The 21,008-nt window shown below is 38.3% G+C and overlaps 1 protein-coding gene across 3 annotated transcripts in view; it reads right to left on the reverse strand.

Annotated features, from left to right (window-relative positions):
* Positions 1-20,510, reverse strand: part of ero1b (endoplasmic reticulum oxidoreductase 1 beta) — a 52,682-nt gene extending 32,172 nt beyond the window's left edge. For 2 of the 3 annotated variants that reach the window (XR_003674111.1, XM_028447273.1), the window contains exons 1-7: positions 20,068-20,510; positions 17,030-17,149; positions 7,761-7,844; positions 7,559-7,600; positions 5,705-5,787; positions 2,328-2,401; positions 1,925-2,045 (exon numbers count right to left, since the gene is read on the reverse strand). Coding sequence is in view for 2 of the 3 variants with exons in the window: in XM_028447273.1 (XP_028303074.1) it covers positions 1,925-2,045; positions 2,328-2,401; positions 5,705-5,787; positions 7,559-7,600; positions 7,761-7,844; positions 17,030-17,149; positions 20,068-20,232 (689 nt within the window). In the remaining variant the exon portion in view is untranslated. Of the gene's footprint in view, positions 1-1,924; positions 2,046-2,327; positions 2,402-5,704; positions 5,788-7,558; positions 7,601-7,760; positions 7,845-17,029; positions 17,150-19,049; positions 19,278-20,067 lie in introns of those variants that run through there. The other variant, XM_028447280.1, reaches the window with a different exon arrangement.
* Positions 20,511-21,008: the final 498 nt, after the last annotated feature.

Below are 21,008 nucleotides of genomic sequence, written 5' to 3' on the forward strand. Positions count from 1 at the left end.
ACATGTAACTTAGAAATGACAATACATATATATAAACACTTAAAATGTAAAGTGTTTTTTGTGTTTAATACATACTTGCCAACCCTCCCGATTTTCCCGGGAAACTCCCGAATTTCAGTGTACCTCCCGAAAATCTCCTGGGGCCACCATTCTCCCGATTTTCTCCTGATTTCTGCCCGACATTGTCCGGGCGGACCATCCTTCACTGAGCGTCATTTCCAGCCGTACAATAATAACGATTACACCGCATAAGAAGAGGAAGAAGACTCTTCTTCCTCTTCTTATGTGGTGTAATTATATTATTGTAATAATAATATTGTTGTAATAATAATAACGATTACACCGCATAAGAAGAGGTGTAATCGTTATTATTGTCCGGCCGGAAACGACGCTCAGTGAAGGATGGTCCGCCCGGACTATGTCAGTGAGGAAATCGGGAGAAAATCAAATCCAACCATGTGTAGGGAAGTGTTTCTGTTATGGTTATAGCCGTTGTTGTATAGGCTATGTTTAATTTTCCTTTTGTTGATTATTTTTATTTCAAGCATACATTGCATAGATTGATGAATAATTTATGCAATGTATGCTTTTTTTGTTTAATTTTATGTTATTTATTTTATTTATTCTACTACTACCACCATTTACCATTTGCACAGGTACTGTGGAATTTGTTCTTTACTTTATATGTGTTTTTCAAATAAAAGAACACTGTGAAATTGAATTATTTCATTATTTCATTTTCTCTTTAAAAAGCTTTTTTGAAAATGAAAAACGTGCACTTAGAGAAAATATAAAAATAAAGTGTTGCATATTGATATTTATCTGTTTCTATATATATTTATTGTGAGAAATCATTGAGATGATCAGTGTTTCCACAAAGATAAATATTAATTATTAATAATAACATAGAGTTAAAGGTAAATTGAGCAAATTGGCTATTTCTGGCAATTTATTTAAGTGTGTATCAAACTGGTAGCCCTTCGCATTAATCGGTATCCAAGAAGTAGCTCTAGGTTTCAAAAAGGTTGGTGACCCCTGCACTAGAGGAAGAAATGACAATTGTAATCTTAATTTTTTTTTTTTTAGTCTTTTTTTTTGTTCATTTTCTTTTTATAGTCTAAATTCTATTTTTTGTGTTAACTTTTTTCTCCAGTCCTTTTTTTCCCAGTGGCCCTAATCCTCTTGCATAAATATGAGATTGTGTGTTGTTTTAGATAAAAAATTATAATACTTAAAAAACTTCAAAAATCAATTTTAATTTTTCTGAAATATCAGGTGACCCCAAATAAACTCCAGGTGACCCCACATTGGGTCGTGGACCCAAGGTTAAAAAACCCTGAATTAGTGGCACCTAAATAGATTTATTTCTATAGTATCACTTCCAGTAACTATTTGTTAATCTTTCTCTCACCCCCCATGCCATCGCATACCCGTACCCCTATTTGAGAAACACATGTGTAGGGTGTGAAATTGCACACATACAAAAAAAAATATCAATATTGTAGCATTTCAATCAAGGGAGTCTCTGATCCTGCATGCCAGGACACTATGAACAACAGCCCCATCTCCTTTGGTCTAATCTGATCACAGGCAGTTAACTATGCTGGAGAAGACTTTTGATCTTTGACAGAACAAAAGGACTCTCACATTTTTGAGTTGTAATCCTGATTCTGTGATTTGACTATTGGGTCATGTTGACCAGAGGACCCCTAAAGTAACTTTTTTTTTTTTAATACAGCTTACATGAAAAGGTAAAATTAAGACATTAAATTGTTATATTGTGGGGTCCAGCTAGGCAAAGTCCTTGAATTTCAAGGTAAAAAAATATCATTGAGGATTTTCCAACATTGTTGAACACAAAACCAAGTCACTTCGACCAGAGAGTGCCATGCATTATGTGCAGGAGGCAGCATTTCAGACCCACTTGAAGCAGTTTTCTTCATAGATGCTGTTCCAGACTCTCCAGGCTGAAGGACCCTTATATCCAGTGAAGCGCTCAGGATTTAACAACAGGTCCACATATTCAGCATCAGGTGAAGTCTCATCTGAAATCACAAATACATGTAAGCACAAGGACTAAAAGCACAAAATAAAAACATTCTGGGTGAATGCAAATCTGTGCTGATGTTACATTACATTTAAAAACATGTAGTGAGCAGGGTATCTTATGGTAATATGACTAAGTGCCTTGCTTAAAATGTAGAAATTTATCAAACTGGAGGATTTTAAAAGTCAACTAACAAAATTCAATCAGTTATGAGAACTCTTTCTTTTTAAATGAAATTTTTGGAGCGAGAAACAAATGAACACAAAGAAACGTTCCTCACCATCCAGCTCACAGAAGTGATCCTGAGCATCGTCGTGTCTCGCCCAGTCAGCGAATGCCTCTTTACTCTGGTTACTGTTGCCAAGATCATACAACAAAAAAAAAAAACCTCAACACATCACAAAGACAAGATATATTTTTCAAAAATAGCATAAAGAGGGAACGTGAGCTGGATTTAGACCGTTGTGAGACAGTTTAGTTTTACACTACTGATGATGTGTTGTTGCAATAGTATTTTTAGATTGTAGTTTATAATCAATATTAAAACATTATTTCAGAGATTGAACAACTGAAACTATGCTTTCAATAAAATAATTGTAATACAAAAGAAAAAAAACAATAGAAAACTCGAACTTTGCTTATCCTGGAACTACACTAAGTAAAGACAGTAATGTTGGGCATGCATACATTGGGGAGAGCAAGCTTACAAAAACCTATTGACAAATAATGCACTGTATTTGCAGATGACTAGAATTGAACATGTACTCAGTATCTGATTGGACAAAGCCAAGTGATTTAAGTGGCCTTTATACAGTAAATGTGTTCTATTACCAATAGCTATCTCACTTTAGGTTACATTTTCTCAGCTCTACACACATCTCAACTCAATCAACCACATTCAGTTTAATAGCCTTCCCCTAATCTAATAAGGGGAAACCAAAACGGAGGGGGATTGGGAGAAACTGTAGGCTAAATCAGAGGGAATGAGCTTGGGGCCCAATCTGGTTTACAGGTAGGTTTGCGCACTTGCTGCTTATTACCGTGCTATAAAGTGGGTTAGCAAGGTAAGGGAAGGGTCATTCAACTCAAGTGAACAGGACCGCATTGCGGCATGGTGCTCTGTATCTGGCTTAGAAAAGACAGTCGGTTACAATCTACATTTATCAGTGCTAGTCAGTACCACAAAAGAACTCCACTGGCTTCCCCACAAATGTAGGATGTTTGGTCTGAAGATGCTGCTTTCGTTAATGTACTGGGGCCGGCTCGGCTGGAAAAGGGTCTTCTTCTGCTTTTTGGAGGCTGTAATTGAAAATCCATTGGGGCACTAGTGCCACCACACTATGTGCTAAGAGGCTGAATTGTAACTAAGGAATCCAGGGCTGATATGTGCAATCTACTTTCGGTCATTTATGACGCCTCACGGCCCACGCACGTGATCAATACCCAACGTCTCTGTGATCGACGGATTGATCAACCAATTGGGCACTACTGTAAAAAAGTAAAGTGGGAATGACATGGAAATGGATATACTGTAAAAAAAAAAATGGGTAAAAAATTTCGGCCTCTGAAATTTTTTTTACCGAAACAACCTGGTCGAAATAGGATGTTGCGATGAAACGAGCAAACACCGCAGTAGCTTGTGGGCTAACATGTCCACAGAGTGGTCGTATCTCAGTATATCTGAGCACCAAAATGTCTCCTAAGCAGCGGTTGAGACAGACCATGGAGCAAAACAATGGAAACACTCTCCAGTGCAGTTTATGTTTATGCATCAAGTAGACTGTGTCAACACGGACTCCTACATCGCAGCCTGACGCGCACATCCAGAAAATCCTAGCTACATGTCAAAAGCATAAATTAGGCTTTAGAGTGTCAGCACATGTTTCACCAAGATCTATTCAGATCCTAAAGATCATTACTTGGATGGTGGAATAAAGCAGCACGAACAAGAAATGATCCACGCCCTGATGGATGAGGAGAATCCACGTGGAGATCAGAGAGTGCTGACTGTGCGAGACTGTCAGCACTATAAAGCAGAGAAGGTACTCTTCATTAAGAACTTAAATGCATTTTTTAAGTTATAGGCCTTTATAGTTTTATCTAATGTACACATGCGAGGGCTCAAGTTAAAAAAAATTTTTTATTTTATCATATTTTATATTGTGCATTGTTGGAAAGTCAGCACTAAATAATTTTAATGTATTTATTCTTTGAAGCATTAATATTAATTCATGCAACTGCATTGTCTTGTGTAGGGGGTAGATAAGGAGTGGTAATTATAATAATAATTATCATTAATACTAAATGAATTTACCAAGAGGTGCCATCTAAGATAGAGTTTAAAGTGTCTTAGATCACTTTAATTGTTATTAATACCTTGTCATCCAGGGTGTGTATTCTTGTCAATCTATCTACTCGCCAATAACAAAAAATATTATTTTGGAACATGAATCAAAGACAAATTTTAAGCATAAACATTTATTAATCAAAAGAGTTAAACCTACTTACACAATAAAACTAAAAGAGCGCTACACTCAATAAGCTCAGGATAAATGTTAAGTATATACAATTTAAAGTAAAAGCTTATTAAAAAAAAAAAAAAAAAAAGAAAACTGTGGTTTCAGTGTGTGTGTGCGTGTGTGTGTGTGAGATAGCTATGCTAAGATCAGTGTGGAGATGAACTATGTAGCTGTAATTACATTAGGCCCAATTGGAAATTTGAAATCTAGAGTACCTCGGTTCTGATAGGACCGTGGTCCGTCTCTGTGACGGAGCGGGCTGGTGAAGAGAGCCGCCTTTTGCTGGGTTTTCAACGCGTTTCACGGTTGGTTTTAAAGCTGGTTTTCACAGTTCGTCTCAGCAGCAGCAGGTATCACCTGGTTCTGGCTTGTGTTATCTTCACCACAGGTCAAAAACTGACTTTGCGTGGACTTTCTCCAGCTTCAGCGTGCTTTCCTCTCTGGTGTGGGTTTTCAGTGGTTCAGCTCATGCAGGTTTGGTCCCAGTCTTGGTCCTCAGTGTTGGAGCTGCAGTTGGAATCAGAGGTTTTTCTTCTATGGAACGCGCAAACTTGGTTAAAAATTAGGATTAAAAGGTTACAAATAAAATTTAAAAGAGAACATCGCGAAGGGGATGGCCCATGCGACCAGAGCCATCCAAAATCAAAATTTGCCGCTTGGTCTTATAGTGGTGATGACATACTATATCCGGGTTTAAGCATTCCTATTAGTTGATGTTTTTGCGGGAGCCAATCAGATTTGCTTTGGTGGATCATGGATTGCAGATTGTCATGTGGGTGTGAGTGAGTTTGAATAGAAACTTTTTTGGAAAAAGAAATATGACAATATCTCAGAACATAGTCAGAATGTTTTTGTCAATTCTTGGGGCAGAAGCAGAACAAAGGGTTTGGCCATGTGCTTCTTGAAAAAGCCGGGGGAAAAACAAACAATTGTTCAGGGTTGTGAGAGAAAAAGGAAGGAAGGGGGACATGGTCTCCTACATCTCTGTTCTGTGGTTAAAAATTAAGCTGTGGTATCAGCCACAGACGTGGTATCTTAAACTTGATTTTAGTGAGGTTAGACCACCATTATAGCCATAATGCAATAATTGGCAATATAAATTATTTTGGTATTTGGAAGGCTTTAACTTTGGTCTCACCTTAAGGTGCTGTTGATGGCACCCAGCTCATTGGCTTGCTCACACTCAGCCATGTCGGAGTTTGTGTTTGCTGCTTGAGAGTACTACACACAGAGGGAAAGGGATGGTGGTGTTATTATCACATAATGGTTCAACCACTGCCATTGCAGCAAACACTACAAATACTCATGTTATCAAGCTCTAGACTAGTTATTTACAAAAGTTACTCTTAAATATGCCATTTTCTAAATCTGACTGATCAGCTACAACAAATCTAAATCAAAGGCGTGTGCATCATTTGTGTTGTGATGTACTCAAGTGAGTGTAAGTCTACACATATTATGCACAGTCTCTGACATGAAAATATTATAGTGAACTGCAATAGTGAAAATAAAATGGCAGTCTGTTTCTGTTGTTGGATGATTTACATAAATACATTTCTAGGATTTAACAAGGAGAAATCCAAAAATAAAGTGATTCTTTTTACTGCTGGACAGAAAGATAATGGAAAGATCTTTGTTCATTGAGGTACAAGACACAATTCCCACACTTTATCCTGAAACAAGCCTTTGAAATGTAATTAAAATTACTGTAAACAAGCTCATGCTTTGCTAAAGCTCCATGTGAGTGCTGCTTAGTGATAGAGTGGCAAGTAATGCCTCACTCTTAAGTGTTTGAATGAAGGAAACTATCTTCATTATCATGTAAGTTAAGGGCATTAGCCTGTGTGGTCAGTCATTGTGTCTGGTGCTGTGTCCAGGCTAGAGACAAGATTCCAGCATTACTTCTGAGCAACACTGAATAAGGAGGAGACATTTAAAAAATAAAAATAAAAAAATTATTAAGTATTCCTAATTCTAACATCTATATGGTTTACCTCTACAGTGGTTCAGCATTGTCTGTAAAATGAACCACTTCCAATTGATACTGATTTCAAAGACACCCAGTGTGCCTAATGCTCATCGCAGAATTCGGAGACTGTGACTCTTATCATTCTGCTTGAGCTCTGCTTGATTTTCCTGGCTACCAGTAAATTTCTGTGATAGACATTAATACACATTTTGCTGAATGTCAACATCCAGTTTACAAAAAAGCAAACAAGAAGCAGCTGCCCAGAAGCTGGCAATCAGTGATCAGTTTGAACTTGGTCACAGCATGTGACCTGTGAGAGGAGGTGGGGGTCAGTGGTTGGTCTGCATGCAGGATGTCTGTGTCCTTGATGTAATCAGCTGACATGATAGTGCTGAGACAACTGCAGCTGGTGTGCGGTGGTAACAGCAATTTGAGACCAGCAACTTCAAGAAAAATCTACTTTCATACTATGTGAAAAGCCCCTCAACTCTGGCTTTCCTTTGTTGAGAATACAAATGTCATTCTTCAAAAACGTACCATCAGTTATACCTAATGTGCTGGGAAGGCTAGTGGTTACATTGCAAACACTTCAGTAACAGTAAACTGGAAATCACAAGAATAAAATGATCTAATAGATTAAGTAAACATGAAGTAGCTCCACTTAATATCCCTTTAGTATTAATGGGAGTTAGGAAAAATGTGAAAAAAAGCAAAAACTCTGCATATTATATTTAAAATATTCAAGAGGAAAAAACTAAATTACTCTTTCTAAAACAAAGTATTTAGTTTGTAATTTGTAAATTACTGAGCAAGCCCTAAAGGTTTCTGTGCTGAAATGCCCCTTAATACTTCAGTTGTCTCTGTTTTAGGAGACATGAGCTGCTTGTAAAATTTAGAATATAAAATCATCATAATAAATACCATTATACTTAACTTTATAAAAAAGGCAAGAAGTTAAATTTTACAATTGTGGTCTACAGATGCTTATCTTCAAAAAGCTTGTGGTTTGTCAGCAGTTCTCACCTTGTTGTAGTTGCCAGACTTGATGCCAACAGGTATCTTACTCTACAAAACATTAAATGTTAATAAAATGAGAGGATATATTCTCTTACATTGAAAAACATTGTTCAAACTCTTTATTTAGAACAATAAACAGTAGTGTAAAATCCCAGATTAAATCCAATACAAACAAATTTGTCTGTATAATTGAGTCAGTGAGTTTGACCTCTGGACACGGCTCCACATGGCAGTCTTTAATGGCACAGTGTCCATCATCAGCCCAGAAAGGACAGGGTCGCTTTAGGTTGACCTGGAGAAGACACAAAAACACAAACTATTGCTCTGGTACCTTTTCTTTGGAGATACCTCCAGCTATAAGAACAAACAAGAGTAAGTATCAGTGAGGACCAAAGTACCTAAAAAACATCAAACTGGGCTTTACCAAAGGTCTTTGATTCTTAACCTTGGTGCTATGATGTTGTCTTGACACAAAACAAAATGTAACAAATAGCAACACAAATGACTAACCCAATGAAGACTGGAAGCACAAACAGCTTTAAAGGAAACGTGACACCAGTTTTGACATCACGTGATTTTAACACCATCTTATTCTATAGAAAGAATCATGCTAATATCTGGTAATGAAAGTGCCAAACAATGCTCAGTTTGTCCACTTTTAACTCAACATAGTATGTTTACTTCTGTCGGATGCCACTGCTGAAATCCAGCAGTCCGACTGTGACGTTAGATCAGAAATTCTCAGCTAATGATCGATACGTCCGAAGCATAAGAAAGTTTGATTTCCGGAGAAGTTTACTTCGAAAATTGTTCGAAGTGAGCATGAAATTGTTCATGAAATTGTTCCCCTTCATGCTTAGATTCATTCAATCAGCTTTATGAATTTGAACAAGAGGAAGGATACCGACTCCTGTCACCTCAGTAATAAGGCAGAGAGCTACGTAAATGCTTGATTATAGGGCTGAAACGATTTCTCAAATAATTCGAGTAGCCTACCACGATTACAAAAAAGGATTGATGAATTTCCTCCATCTTGAGGAATCTTTAATTTCTTTTTTACAGCTTAAAGCATGGTATTTTGTCCGGACTACATTTAATGTGGCACAATGTCATGCACGAAAAAGGAGGAGGAGGGAGCGGATATGTTTGTTTAAGCAGCAGGAGAAATGTAACAATGACAAAAGTGAATAAAGGCACAAAAAAAGACAGTAAGACAACGTTGCATACCACAATAGTACGTGTTCAATGCTCCATCTCCACCAAAGGCACCGGTAAGTTAATGTAACGGTAGTGAAAATTAATGAATTTGACAATAATTTACATTGCAAATATACCGGTAATGTTAGCCCTTCGGAGGGCCAGTTTTCTGTTAAATATGACTACCGTCGAATAGGTAATTATGCTCCTAAAATCGCATGTTAGTCATACAGGGTTTATTTAAACTGTATAAACAGCACTGTAGGATGAAGAACATGAAAAAGAAAAACGGAATGAAGCAAGCTGGGCAGTTGTCAAATTTAGCTCACAAGTCATTGACGGATAAGAAATGGTGCTTAATGTGCTGGTATTAATTTTAAATTATATTCAAGAATATTTGTTTTTTTTAGTTAAAATGTCTCATTTCTAGTCATATCTCATACTTAAAATATATCACCCAATGTCATTAGTTTTAAATTGTTTGCCTTTTTTTAAATTTCCCTTATGTTTTTGATACTTCAAAGAAAAAACTAAGATGCAATTGCCGTTTGTTGATTTGCACAATGTGCATCTAAAAATAAAAATGTTGACTGTCTAGAAAAGGAAACCAACTGTTCATTCATTATGTCCTATTTACACATGCATATTTATAATTACTCTTTAACAAAACTAAAACATAAACAAAAGTTTTCTTCAATTACTGGTACTTGATTAATCAAAGAAATTTCAGTCGAATTCTCAATTACAAAAATATTCTATAGCTGCAGCCCTACTTAATTCCAACCTGACAACACACACTAAACAGCAAGTGATCAAGATCCCCATTGCAGCATTAGGCACAACAGCTACAAGGCAAAGCAAGCCTAAAAAGGAAGATTGACATGCAGAAGCAACAGTCTAAACAGCTTGGATTGTTTGTTTACGCGGGTTTGTATCTCTAGTAGTCAGAAGAACATCACTCATCTGAACATGGACCACAAAAACCGTTGCTCGAAAGTCTAGCTTCATTTTATTTTGAAAAAGGGATGGATTGGCAAAGTGTACCACCTGCCAAAAACGTTTTACTGCCTAAGGAGGATGCATAAGAAATATGGCAAAACAGGCTAGCTAAAGTTATAACCTACCAATTGCTAAAGCTGTGTCAAATCTATTCATGGTTGTTGAAAGCTCACAGAGTGATGCTAACGTTAGTCAGTCTGAGCGTGCTGCTGCTGCTGCATTAACCAGCCAGCGACCCCAGCCAGCAGAGAAACGACGTGACCATATTCACTCTAGCAGCAAGGGGAAAGCTGTGAATGGAGCAAGTCGAAGAGTGCCACAGGAAAGTTACAGCTTATGTGGTGAAAAGGCTGCATCCCGTTTCAGATGTCGAATCGCCCACATTTAGGTACTCTAAGCAATTAAGAATAATGTTAAGCTAACTAACTTAGCTGGTAGCTACTTGTTATCTGCCCCCAGTCACAGACAGTTTAGGTTTAAATTCGACAGATATGTTTTTGCAGTGCTTGTTTCGTTTAAAAAAAAAATCACAACATATGGACGTGCTAAAGTGTTTGTGTGTATTTATTGCACATTGCTTTTATTTTCTGTTTAAAAGTTAAATTTACTAAAGATACCTAATGTTTGTTTTTGTGTTTGCAGGAATATGATCAATTCAATAAACCCCAAGTACACCCCCCCCACAAGGGACTATTTAACTAATACATTAATCTTAACTTGGTGCCAGGTTGAAATATCAAATATAATCTCAGAGCTTAGTGAGGTCAACCACATCGCTCTTACTTGTGACGGCTGGACTAGCCTTACACAGGACCACTAACTAACTGTCACAGTGCACTATGTAGTGAAAGGCAGCATGAGGCAGAAAGTTCTAGCAACAAAAGCGGTGTATACAACCCAGACAGGAAGTGTTGTGGCAGAGGAAATCGGCAACTTCCTGAAAGAATTTGACATGTTTGATAATAAATCGTAGCCGTTACAGTGCATAATGAGGCAAATATAGACATAGCTATCAAACGGCTGGACTTCACTAATTCACAAGCACAAAGTCTGTACTCCAGCAGCTTAGTGGCTTAGTGGACTGCAAAAATTCAGGCCATCATCTTCTGGATGAAGAGGTCATCGATGGCAAAGGTAGTTCAATGGGAGAAGCAGGATGTCCTAAGTAAGTAAGTTAATTGGGTACCACAAAGATCAAATTAAAGCAATTCCTTTGTTTTAGTAGTGCACAGGACACAATGAACATTTTGCAGATATTAAAGCAGAACTAAGTAACTTTTTCACCTCATTAAATCCTTCTCATAGTCCCTGTGAGGGTAAAACAGAAGTGTTTTTGGGGTAATTGGGGGGTCTTTCATCCCCCCGCTGTCTCTGGCCAGAAAACAGCATTTGCAACTTTCCTGCCTCCGACCCGGTGGCAAGACGTACTGCTTTACCGCAGCCCAATACAAACTAATGCTAGATTATCACCAGCCCCGTGGCTGCACACGGTTGTCTACAAATTCACTTTTCTCAAACTTATATTGTTGCGGAGCCAGCAAAAAAAGGCAGAGAACGAAGGAAGCAACAGAGCAACTCAATGCAGTGACAGCTCAGCAGCAATCACACACACACTGTCGTCATAGTGTGTGTGATTGCACAACACACTCGCAACCCAGCACTCCATCAGGCAGCACACACACAAATATCCATCCATCCATCCATCCTCCATCCATTTTCAGAGCCGCTTCGTCAGCACACAAACACATCACACACATTTCCACACTGCCTTCCATACTACTCCCACATCATTCATTTAGTTTACTTGTCTCTCTTCCTCATATTGTTCACATGGTCACATAGGACTATAAGTGTGAAAGCACCCTTAGTGTCACTGTTGTATTAGGATTTTTCAGTGATTGGTTGCTACCGTCTTGGTAGAACATGGAGCTGTGGGATGGGGCAGGTGGTGGGGTGTGTGGAGTTTTTACGGGAAAAGGAAAGTTCTGCTTTAACATTGGTAAAACAAAGCAACGTTACATAAATCTGTCTAATTACACAGTATGAAAGTTACATGTTCTATTGATGTCAGTTCTCTATGTATTTGTGATTTGATGAATTGCATTGCACCCACTGCATTAATTTATTTGCATTTCCTCCTCCCATTTTTTGGCATCCCTTTTGAGATCCGCCTACTTTCATATTCATCAGGGGGAAACACTAAATGGCTTGTGGGCACATTGTGACGTGCAGTCCTGATTCTCTGGGGTTGGTACCCCTTATTAGCACATGAAGTGACGTTTGCACACATTTTAATACCCCTAAACCTTTAGTGATTCCACCCCTCTGTGTTTCCAACAAAACAAAGCCCGAGCCAGACAGATACTTTTTTAATCACCTTACTACAACAACTCTAATGTTAATCACTTAAGTGCATGCCTTTATTAGCACATATTGTATTATTGACAGACTGTGACAACTCTCTGTACTGTTCATTGTTTTTTAATTTTATTCTATCCATCTTTCTATATATACCCATCCCTCTCCATATTATGTTCTCTGTAGTCAGTGGAGGTTGGTATGATGCAGGGCAAGGGAAACCAGGAAGGTGTGGAGACTGAGAGCAGGGAGGGAGCGGATAATGTAAGTACAGGTGCTAGTCATACAATTAGAATATCATATAAAAGTTGATTCATTTCAGTAATTACGTTCAAAAAGTGAAACTTATATAATGTATACATTCATTTCACAAAGACTGACATTTTAAGTGTTTATTTCTTTTAATGTTGATGATTATAACTGACAACTAATGAAAACCCCAATTTGAGTATCTCAAAAAATTATAATATTGTGGAGAGGTTAACTATTGAAGACACCTGGTGCTCCACTCTAATCAGATAAAAAAACTCAAAACACTTGCAAAGACCTTTAAATGGTCTCTCAGTCTAGTTCTGTAGTCTACACAATCATGGGGAAGACTGCTGACCGGACAGTTGTTCAAAAGATGACCACTGACACCTTGCACAAGGAGGGCAAGACACAAAAGGTCATCGCCAGAGGCTGGCTGTTCACAGAGCTCTGTGTCCAAGCACATTAATAAAGGAAAAGATGTGGTAGAAAAAAATGTACAAGCAATAGGGATAACTGCGCCCTATGAAAAAAAAACCCATTCAAAAATGTGGGGGAGATTCACAAAGAGTGGACTGCAGCTGGAGTCAGTGCATCAAGAACCACCAGGCACAGACGTATGCAAGACATGGGTTTCAGGTGTTGCATTCCTTGTGTTAAGCCACTCTTGAACAAGAGACAGCGTCAGAAGCATCTTGCCTGGGCTAAAGGCAAAAAGGACTGGAATACTGCCGAGTGGTCTAAAGTTATGTTCCCTGATGAAAGTAAATTTTGCATGTCCTTTGGAAATCAAGGTACCAGAGTCTGAAGGAAGAGAGGAGAGGTACAGAATCCATGTTGCTTGAGGTCGAGTGTAAAGTTGCCACAGTCAGTGATGGTTTGGGGTGCCATGTCATGTGCTGGTCCACTGTCTTTCCTTAGGTCCAAGGTCAACGCAACCATCTACCAGGACATTTTAGAGCACTTCATGCTTCCTGCTGCTGACCAACTTTATGGAGGTGGAGATTTAATTTTCCAACAGGACTTGGCACCTGCACACAGTGCCAAAGCTACCATTGCCAGGTTTATGGACCATGGTATCCCTGTTCTTGATTGGCCAGCAAACTCGCCTGACCTTAACCCCATAGAAAATCTATGGAGTATTGTGAAGAGGAAGATATGACACCAGACCCAACAATGCAGAAGAGCTGAAGGCCACTATCAGGGCGACCTGTGCTCTCATAACACCTGAGCGGTGCCACAGACTGATTGACTCCATGCCACGCAGCATTGCTGCAGTAATTCAGGCAAAAGGAGCCCCAACTAAGTATTGAGTGCTGTACATGCTCATACTTTTCAGTTGGCCAACACTTCTAGAAATCTTTTTTTTTGTAACGGTCTTATGTAATATTCTAATTTTCTGAGATACTGAATTTGGGATTTTTATTAGTTGTCAGTTATAATCATCAAAATTAAAAGAAGTAAACATTTGAAATAATCAGTCTGTGTGTAAGGAATGTATACATTATATTCTAATTATATGACCAGCACCTGTAGATTACTGAAATTAGATTTGGTATGTTTTTCTCACTCATGACATATGTTTGGGGTTTTTTTTACTGATAACTGTTCTGTGTTTGTTTAGCAGCCTCTTCCTTCCAAACAATCTCCACTGGAGGAGATTTTTGCTGAAGAAGATACCATGAAGAGGACCTCACAGGAGAGGTTGATGATGTTCATGGAAGAGCGTGCAGCAGGGTCACATCGACTGACCCTGCTGCCTGTTTCTGGACCCAGAAACAAACTTATCCTTTACTGTCATGTCTGGCCTTCTCATATTTATGTGTCCAGGCCTCCTCAACGCCCAGTGAACGTGTGTTTTTGATCGATTTGACACATGACTGCTCCAGGGTTTGAGTTTTGTTTTATTTTGTTTCATAAACTTCTACCTGGGCTGCAGCTCTTTGTTTTTTAGACTGCTGCCAACTTGTAGAGTTATTTTAGTAAGTTTCAGTTTTACAGTTGGGGACCCTTGTAATTGAATACTCTTGTTACAGTACAGCAACCAAATTAAACTGTATCAACGAAGTGAATTGATAAAAATGGCCTGTGTAAAGGCTTTTTCAAATTAAAAAAAATTATCCTGTGAAATCTGTTACCTGTTGATCTGCACAACTCAAAAAATCGGAATTGAGAATCTGAATCATTAAAATCTTAATGATGTCCAACCATAGCCATGGTGCAAGGGGGTTCTGTGTGTGTGGTTTCAGAGGAGCATTAAAAAGCCCTTGTTTACCTTCTGATCACAGAAAACAATGTTTTATGTTTTTTAAGCATCTTAAAATTGTATGTATTTCGGTATTATTACCTACTGTACCTAACCATGTGTGTATTGTTGAACACAAACATGAAAACAACGGTTTCAAAACGTGCGCTTTATTTTTTAATATAAATATATGCAACATGCAAACAAAGTATAAAAGTGTATTGACCGCTCTGGTTGCCAGTCAAGCTGGATGTGACCCCACTGTAGAGCAGAAAGGGCCCAGCGAGGCAACCTAGTCCATGGCCCCGGGAAGCGGCGAGTTGGGAATAGGGATGGGAATTTACAGTAATCTCTGCACTCGATTACTCAAATTACCTAATAAACGAGTACTTGCAGATTTATTTTTAAAAAAAATTTCTTTTAACCGTAAACAAAACAAAAGGTCCATCGGACCGGAATTGTAAACTTTATTCCTGAAAAATTACATAAACATCCAATATTTAAATATAAATATAAATAAATAGCCAATAACATAGATTTCAATTTAAAATGCATTTATTTAACAACTGTAACAGCTGCTCAATTTAAGTTTTGTTTGACATTCCTGTCATGTCACCGCAACAACGTACTGTATATGGACTTCATTCTGCTGCTTAACACTCTCAAATAACAGCCTAAATCATACATTCATCGTTAAAATAAATAAATATAGGCAAATCAACTAAAATACTGTTTTTAAGCCTGCAGTTTCCCTTGGCAAAAAAATTTAAATGACATCACACAAAGATGAGCTGCTCAACTTAATAATTTGAATAGCCTACATCAATATAAGCGGACTATGGCTTAATAGCAAACAAGCAGGCTACTGGCAACAACATAAATTAACCGTCCATATATAGTTTCATGGTAGACACTAGACAGACATGAAGTGACTTAACTTATTCTTCTTTAAAAAAAATAAGCATATCAACATGTTCAGGCAACAACCTAGTACGGAGGCAATTTAAAATGAGGCCCGCTGTTGAGAATACTTTTTTGGCTGGTACGAAGGTAGCAGGTATACTAAGGTATTGTTTCGCCAGCACTCCGAGTTTCTAGTACCTGGTCTCATTGTTTTGCCATCATTGCAGCAGGTTTTGGTCAGGTGGGATGCATGGCTCCTTGAAGAACTGATCCAACTTGTAATGGGCCTTGGTGCCAACTGTGCAGTAATCATTCCCGAACAAAATGTCAAGTGCTGCAGCGATTGTAATTTGGGCGGATGTTGGGCAATGTCCGTCTGTCTAGGGCAGAACACTGTCTCTCCTTCTTGGCTGTTCTGATCTGTGGTAAAAGTTGTTCTGTAGTTGTGGACGAGACCATTTATGCCAGTGATTGTAGGGTCTTAAACATCATAGATTATTGATAATTTATAATATTCTGGCCCTTAGTGGTGAAATAAATGATGCATCCTTGCATCCATTTATTTTTGTTTAATCATTACAGTCTGGAATGATGTCATGAGGATAATTAAAATTATGTTAATTTAAACTAAATTCTCTTCTTCATGTCATCTACAAAGCAGCAGAGTTGGAACTGTCGCCCCCTGCGGTCACAGGTTTTTTAGGGTCACGAATTTTGTTTATCAAAATAAACAAAAGGTTTACATCGACTTTTTCAACTTTTACTGATTTTTAGAGCAACCCAAAGCAGCACAAGTTGTCATTATAACTAAAAAAGCTGCTAAATGATCCTGAATGCTTCACCTCCTATAGAACTCAATGGACTAAAAGGGAGGATTCGCGTCATCAATGACGTCATTTCAACATGGCGGCGCACAGGGTCTCAAACGGTAAAGCACTCCCATTTTTAAAAGTAAATAAAACTAATATGATGCAAAATAATGTGTTTTGTTAGGCATGGATCTTCTAATAAGGACATTTGAAAGGTTTTAGTTGCCCAGTGATGGACTGGCGCCCTGTCCAGGGTGTACCCCCGCCCAGCGCCCTATGAGAGCCGGAGATTGGCACCGGCAGACCCCCGCGACCCTGTTAAAACGGGAATAAGCGGGTATGAAAATGGATGGATGGATGGAAAGGTTTTAGGCTACATTTGTGAAAACAGTGGAGGATTCCTTTAGAGATCAGTGATCCGCCAGAAAATTGCAATTGGTCCACCCCTAATTAATTGAAGAATCATCATAACACTGTCCTCTGGCATTTTATTGGCAGAATATTCAATGCTGCTTTACCAGCCAGCCACAATTCCAGAAGCAAAGGATCTACACAAACAAGTTTGTTAGGTAAGCATAAGCAACAGGGACTGCCTGGCACAATTATGCTACTGCACTCCCTGTTTCTTTCACACAATAACACAGTGAGAATAGTCATCATACAGGAAATGCATGATACAGAAATCTAACCGGTCTAACGCAAAGCAGCATCTCTCACCTTGTAATATCTGAAGTAGTCTCTCTCCGTCAGCTTCTTAATGCGTGGGTAAATCTTGAAGTTGTTAAAGATGTCAATGCTTTCTACATCACAAAAGCAGTCATCCAGGACACCAGTGAGCTGAAACATAGCACAGGGACCTTTGGTTTAGCAGTTAGCATGTTAAGCTGTAGGGCAGCAATAAACAGTTATTTTAGCAATAGATTAATCCATACATTTTTAACTAATTAAAGCTCCAGTACATATGTTTTTTTGGGCATCATTTGTTCAAAAATCCATAATCATCTTTAAGTATATTGTAATCCAATGTATTCTAAGTGGAAAGTGAATCTCTGCTGCTTCGCCTCGCCCTGTAAATGAGCTTTAGAAATACAGTGTGTGTGTGTGTGTGTGTGTGTGTGTAAAGCCGGTGACAGAGGAGAAAGAGAGGTATGATCACTTCTTTTCCTTCTTCTCCGGCCGTATGTTTACGGCACTTAAAGACAACTCCGCTTTTACGGTTTAAATTATGAACTTACGGAGTTACTAAAGGATGAGTTAATTCAGAATGTAGGCTTATTCAAGAAGTTAACCGCTTTAATTTTGCCCCAATAAATTGAGGGCTGCAATAGTAGCAACACCTTTAAAACACGTCCCAGGAGTACAAGGACTACAGAGAACTACTAAGAATCATGGGACATGTAGGGTTTTAATGGAAACTACTATGCGGTGGTGCGCCCAAGTATGTAGGCTCTGAGAAGAGCGGACAGTCTCCGTTGTGCGCGGGGTCCGTCCGAGTATGTTTGAGCCTTTACTGTCCTCACAGCAGAGAGTGATATGTGCTTTCATGTTTCTAAAACATCAGAAAACTTTCTAATCACATAAGATAAAGTCCCCACATTTGTCACTAGTCTCTATTAAGAAAAAAAGTCGCTGCCTTCACAAAGGGCCAGTAGACGCAATTTAAGTATTACCTGTAATTACATTTTTTTTTTTTTTTTTATATCTGGACAGTCAAAATGAGAAAGGTGTAAAGAACTTCAATATATTGTAATAACAACCATGAATTTATCAAATCGGAACCAAGGGACACAGACTTCAGTGATGTTTTTAGGAGCTGATTTGGAAAACTGTGGATTTCAAAAATCTGATATTTGGACTACACTCTTGTTTTTATGGGCTGCTCAGTTCAACAAAGGTTAGTGGCACTGCCTCTCAGCTAAACAACAGACTTAAACCAGGCTCACTTCCTTTTACGCCATTTCATATTTTCAAAGAGTATGGTATGAGTGAGGTAATTAGAGTCTGATTTCCAGAAACTTCACCTGTATTTGCTTTGTTGGAGTAAATACAGTGCTTGTGAATAAGTATGTTGTTGACAACCTTTGATCGTCCATCTCTTAGTGTTTCAGCCCTCTGGCACACATATACTAGTCCAGGAGTGTAACTAAATAATCTGCTAGATTACTTAACCACATCAAGTTACCTATCTTGTCAACTGATGAAAAAAAATACAAAAGGAACAATCAATGAATAACATAAAAACATGTTTTAGAAACTTTAGAGGAACCCAGAGTTCATTTGAACTGAGAAAACCTTGATTTTTAATGTCTATTTAACATTACTGGAGATGCTTAAACAATTGAAATAAATGAGAACCAAAATTTTACATGTATACAAGTTTGGAAATGTGTTTATTCCTCTGAAAAACACAGATGCTTGAAAAGGTTACAGTAGTAAATTAATAACTGAAAAAGCATAGGTAACAGTGTTACAAAATTCCAAGGCATCACATTTTACAATTACTCAGCTATTTCAAAAAGTTTTGTAACACATAATTCACACCAATGTTTTCTTCTGAATAAAAACAATGCCAGAGATTTTGTTTAGTCAACATTTACCACACATGTAACTGTCTCATGCAACTCTTAAAAGATTATTGGGAGCAAAACTTGTTGGGTAAACCACACTTGTTAAATTCAATCAAATCGGAAACATACTGAGTGACTCAAATATACAATATAAGCCAATCAAAGCTGACCTCTGGATGAAGAGTTCCACTGAATGCTACAAATGGTATGAAGAGATACATTCCCCTCAGCATCCTGTAGTCCGGCCCAGCCTCCGCTTGGTGCTTTAATGCTCTCTCTTGATGTTCTAACTTTATTTTACTTAACTTGGTGTCCATATGTTACCGCAGCAGCAGCTCATATTTGGCCCTGAGCCGAGCTGCCAAAACCAACCTCCAGCCATACGCAAGCAGCAGACCCCGCCCCGAAACAAAGAACTGACAAAGTAAACCCCGCCCCTACCTAGATTGTAGTCTTCTGATAATTGCCCTTCGCGTGCTCGGTTGCGGAAACAACTACAACTCCCATAAACGAATCGAGGAAGGAACTTCTACTGCAACCAATCAATTGACACCACGTTTTCTGTTTAGCAGTGGAAATCAATATCATCACCGTCACAATCCTCCGAATTCAACCCAATCACTCACAGTCGGACTTCTCTGAATACTTGAAACGCGTAATATCAATAGCAGCGCTATTAGTCTCTTCCCTCGTTAAAAACATTTAATTGCCTGCTTTACTGGTAATGTTTACTTTTTATAACATTTCATATCACGTTCAGTAAATATTTACGTTATTTATGTTCGGTTATATTTACTATAATACGTGTCGTGGGCACACATAGGTGTATAAAGATAAGTTTGTTAGCCTCGCTTTCTGGGTTTGTTGAAACATGATGCTTCCAGCATGTTATATTTTTTAAGAAAATGTATTTCCCTATTAGCGGACACAATCCAACCATGCTTACAACTACAATCATACATAGATTAGAAAGGTGGGTTTGTGTTTGCCAAACTAGTCATACAACTCTTCAGGAAACTAACTCGTGCAACATCTCACGTCCTCACGATGACGTCAAATGGCTGGATGACAGTAGAAAGTGCTGGAAAATTCCCAGCATGGCAGACTCCGTCACACTAAAAGCCTCAAATGGATGACGTGAGGTGGTTTTAAACATAACGAGAACTGTATGAGGTGTGGAGGACTTACATGGCAGAAGCAGCTTTGGTCCTGGCCGCCGAGCGCTGCATTCTGGGGCTCACCGAGTTGCGTTCGAGGTTTGACGTTGTTTTGTTGAAACCAACCCAGAACGCAGTTCCCGCAAAACCAAATAAACAGCAGAACACCGACCGCTCGTACAGATATTTTCAACATCACTCAGAGCTGGCAGGACACCAGGGGTACAACAACACAACAGTGATTCCAAGTACTTCCGTTAGTTTATAGCTACTAGCTACCGATGGTAGCTAAAGCTGGTTTTATACAGCGCACAGTGTCTATAATCAGCTCAAATCAGCAGCAGTGGGCGATCATACAAGAAACACTGGCAGCCCATCTCTCCCGATAAGCGTACAATCACCGCGAAAGAAAAGTTCATGCCCCTTAGTATAATAGACAGTTGCACCAAATTACCATGAGCAACCAATAACAAAACACCAACATCCGGACGAACTTTTCAAGTTAAGATGCTTGAATCGATTGTTTTGCATTGTTTTTTTTTTTTTTTACATATTTTTTTTCTTCATATTATTTATTTGTTTTACCAAAAATACATTTAAAACCACTGTTATAAATCCCCTAAATGATGACAATGGTTTCTCTGACAATGCTCTACCTTGTAAAAGTATTACAATTTGGTTTTGACCGGAAACATAAATGCATATCTGTTTTTTTTTTTTTTTTTTTTTTTAAATCAGTTATATTAATTTATTTAAGTTATATCTACTGCACTTTCCCCTGACAATAAACATTAAATGGTTTTTATCCTTTCTAAAAGCATTTATGTTAGGAAAAAGATAAAAGTGGCTGTTTTCTTTAGGACAATGTAATTTGTTACTGATTAAAATAGTTCATAGTTTCATTGATATTTAAATGGTAGACTGTCATCAGTCCGTTTGTGTGTGTGTGTGTGTGTGTGTGTGTGTGTGTGT

The sequence above is a fragment of the Gouania willdenowi genome, chromosome 1, assembly GCF_900634775.1.
Source record: "Gouania willdenowi chromosome 1, fGouWil2.1, whole genome shotgun sequence".
Classification (NCBI taxonomy): domain Eukaryota; kingdom Metazoa; phylum Chordata; class Actinopteri; order Blenniiformes; family Gobiesocidae; genus Gouania; species Gouania willdenowi.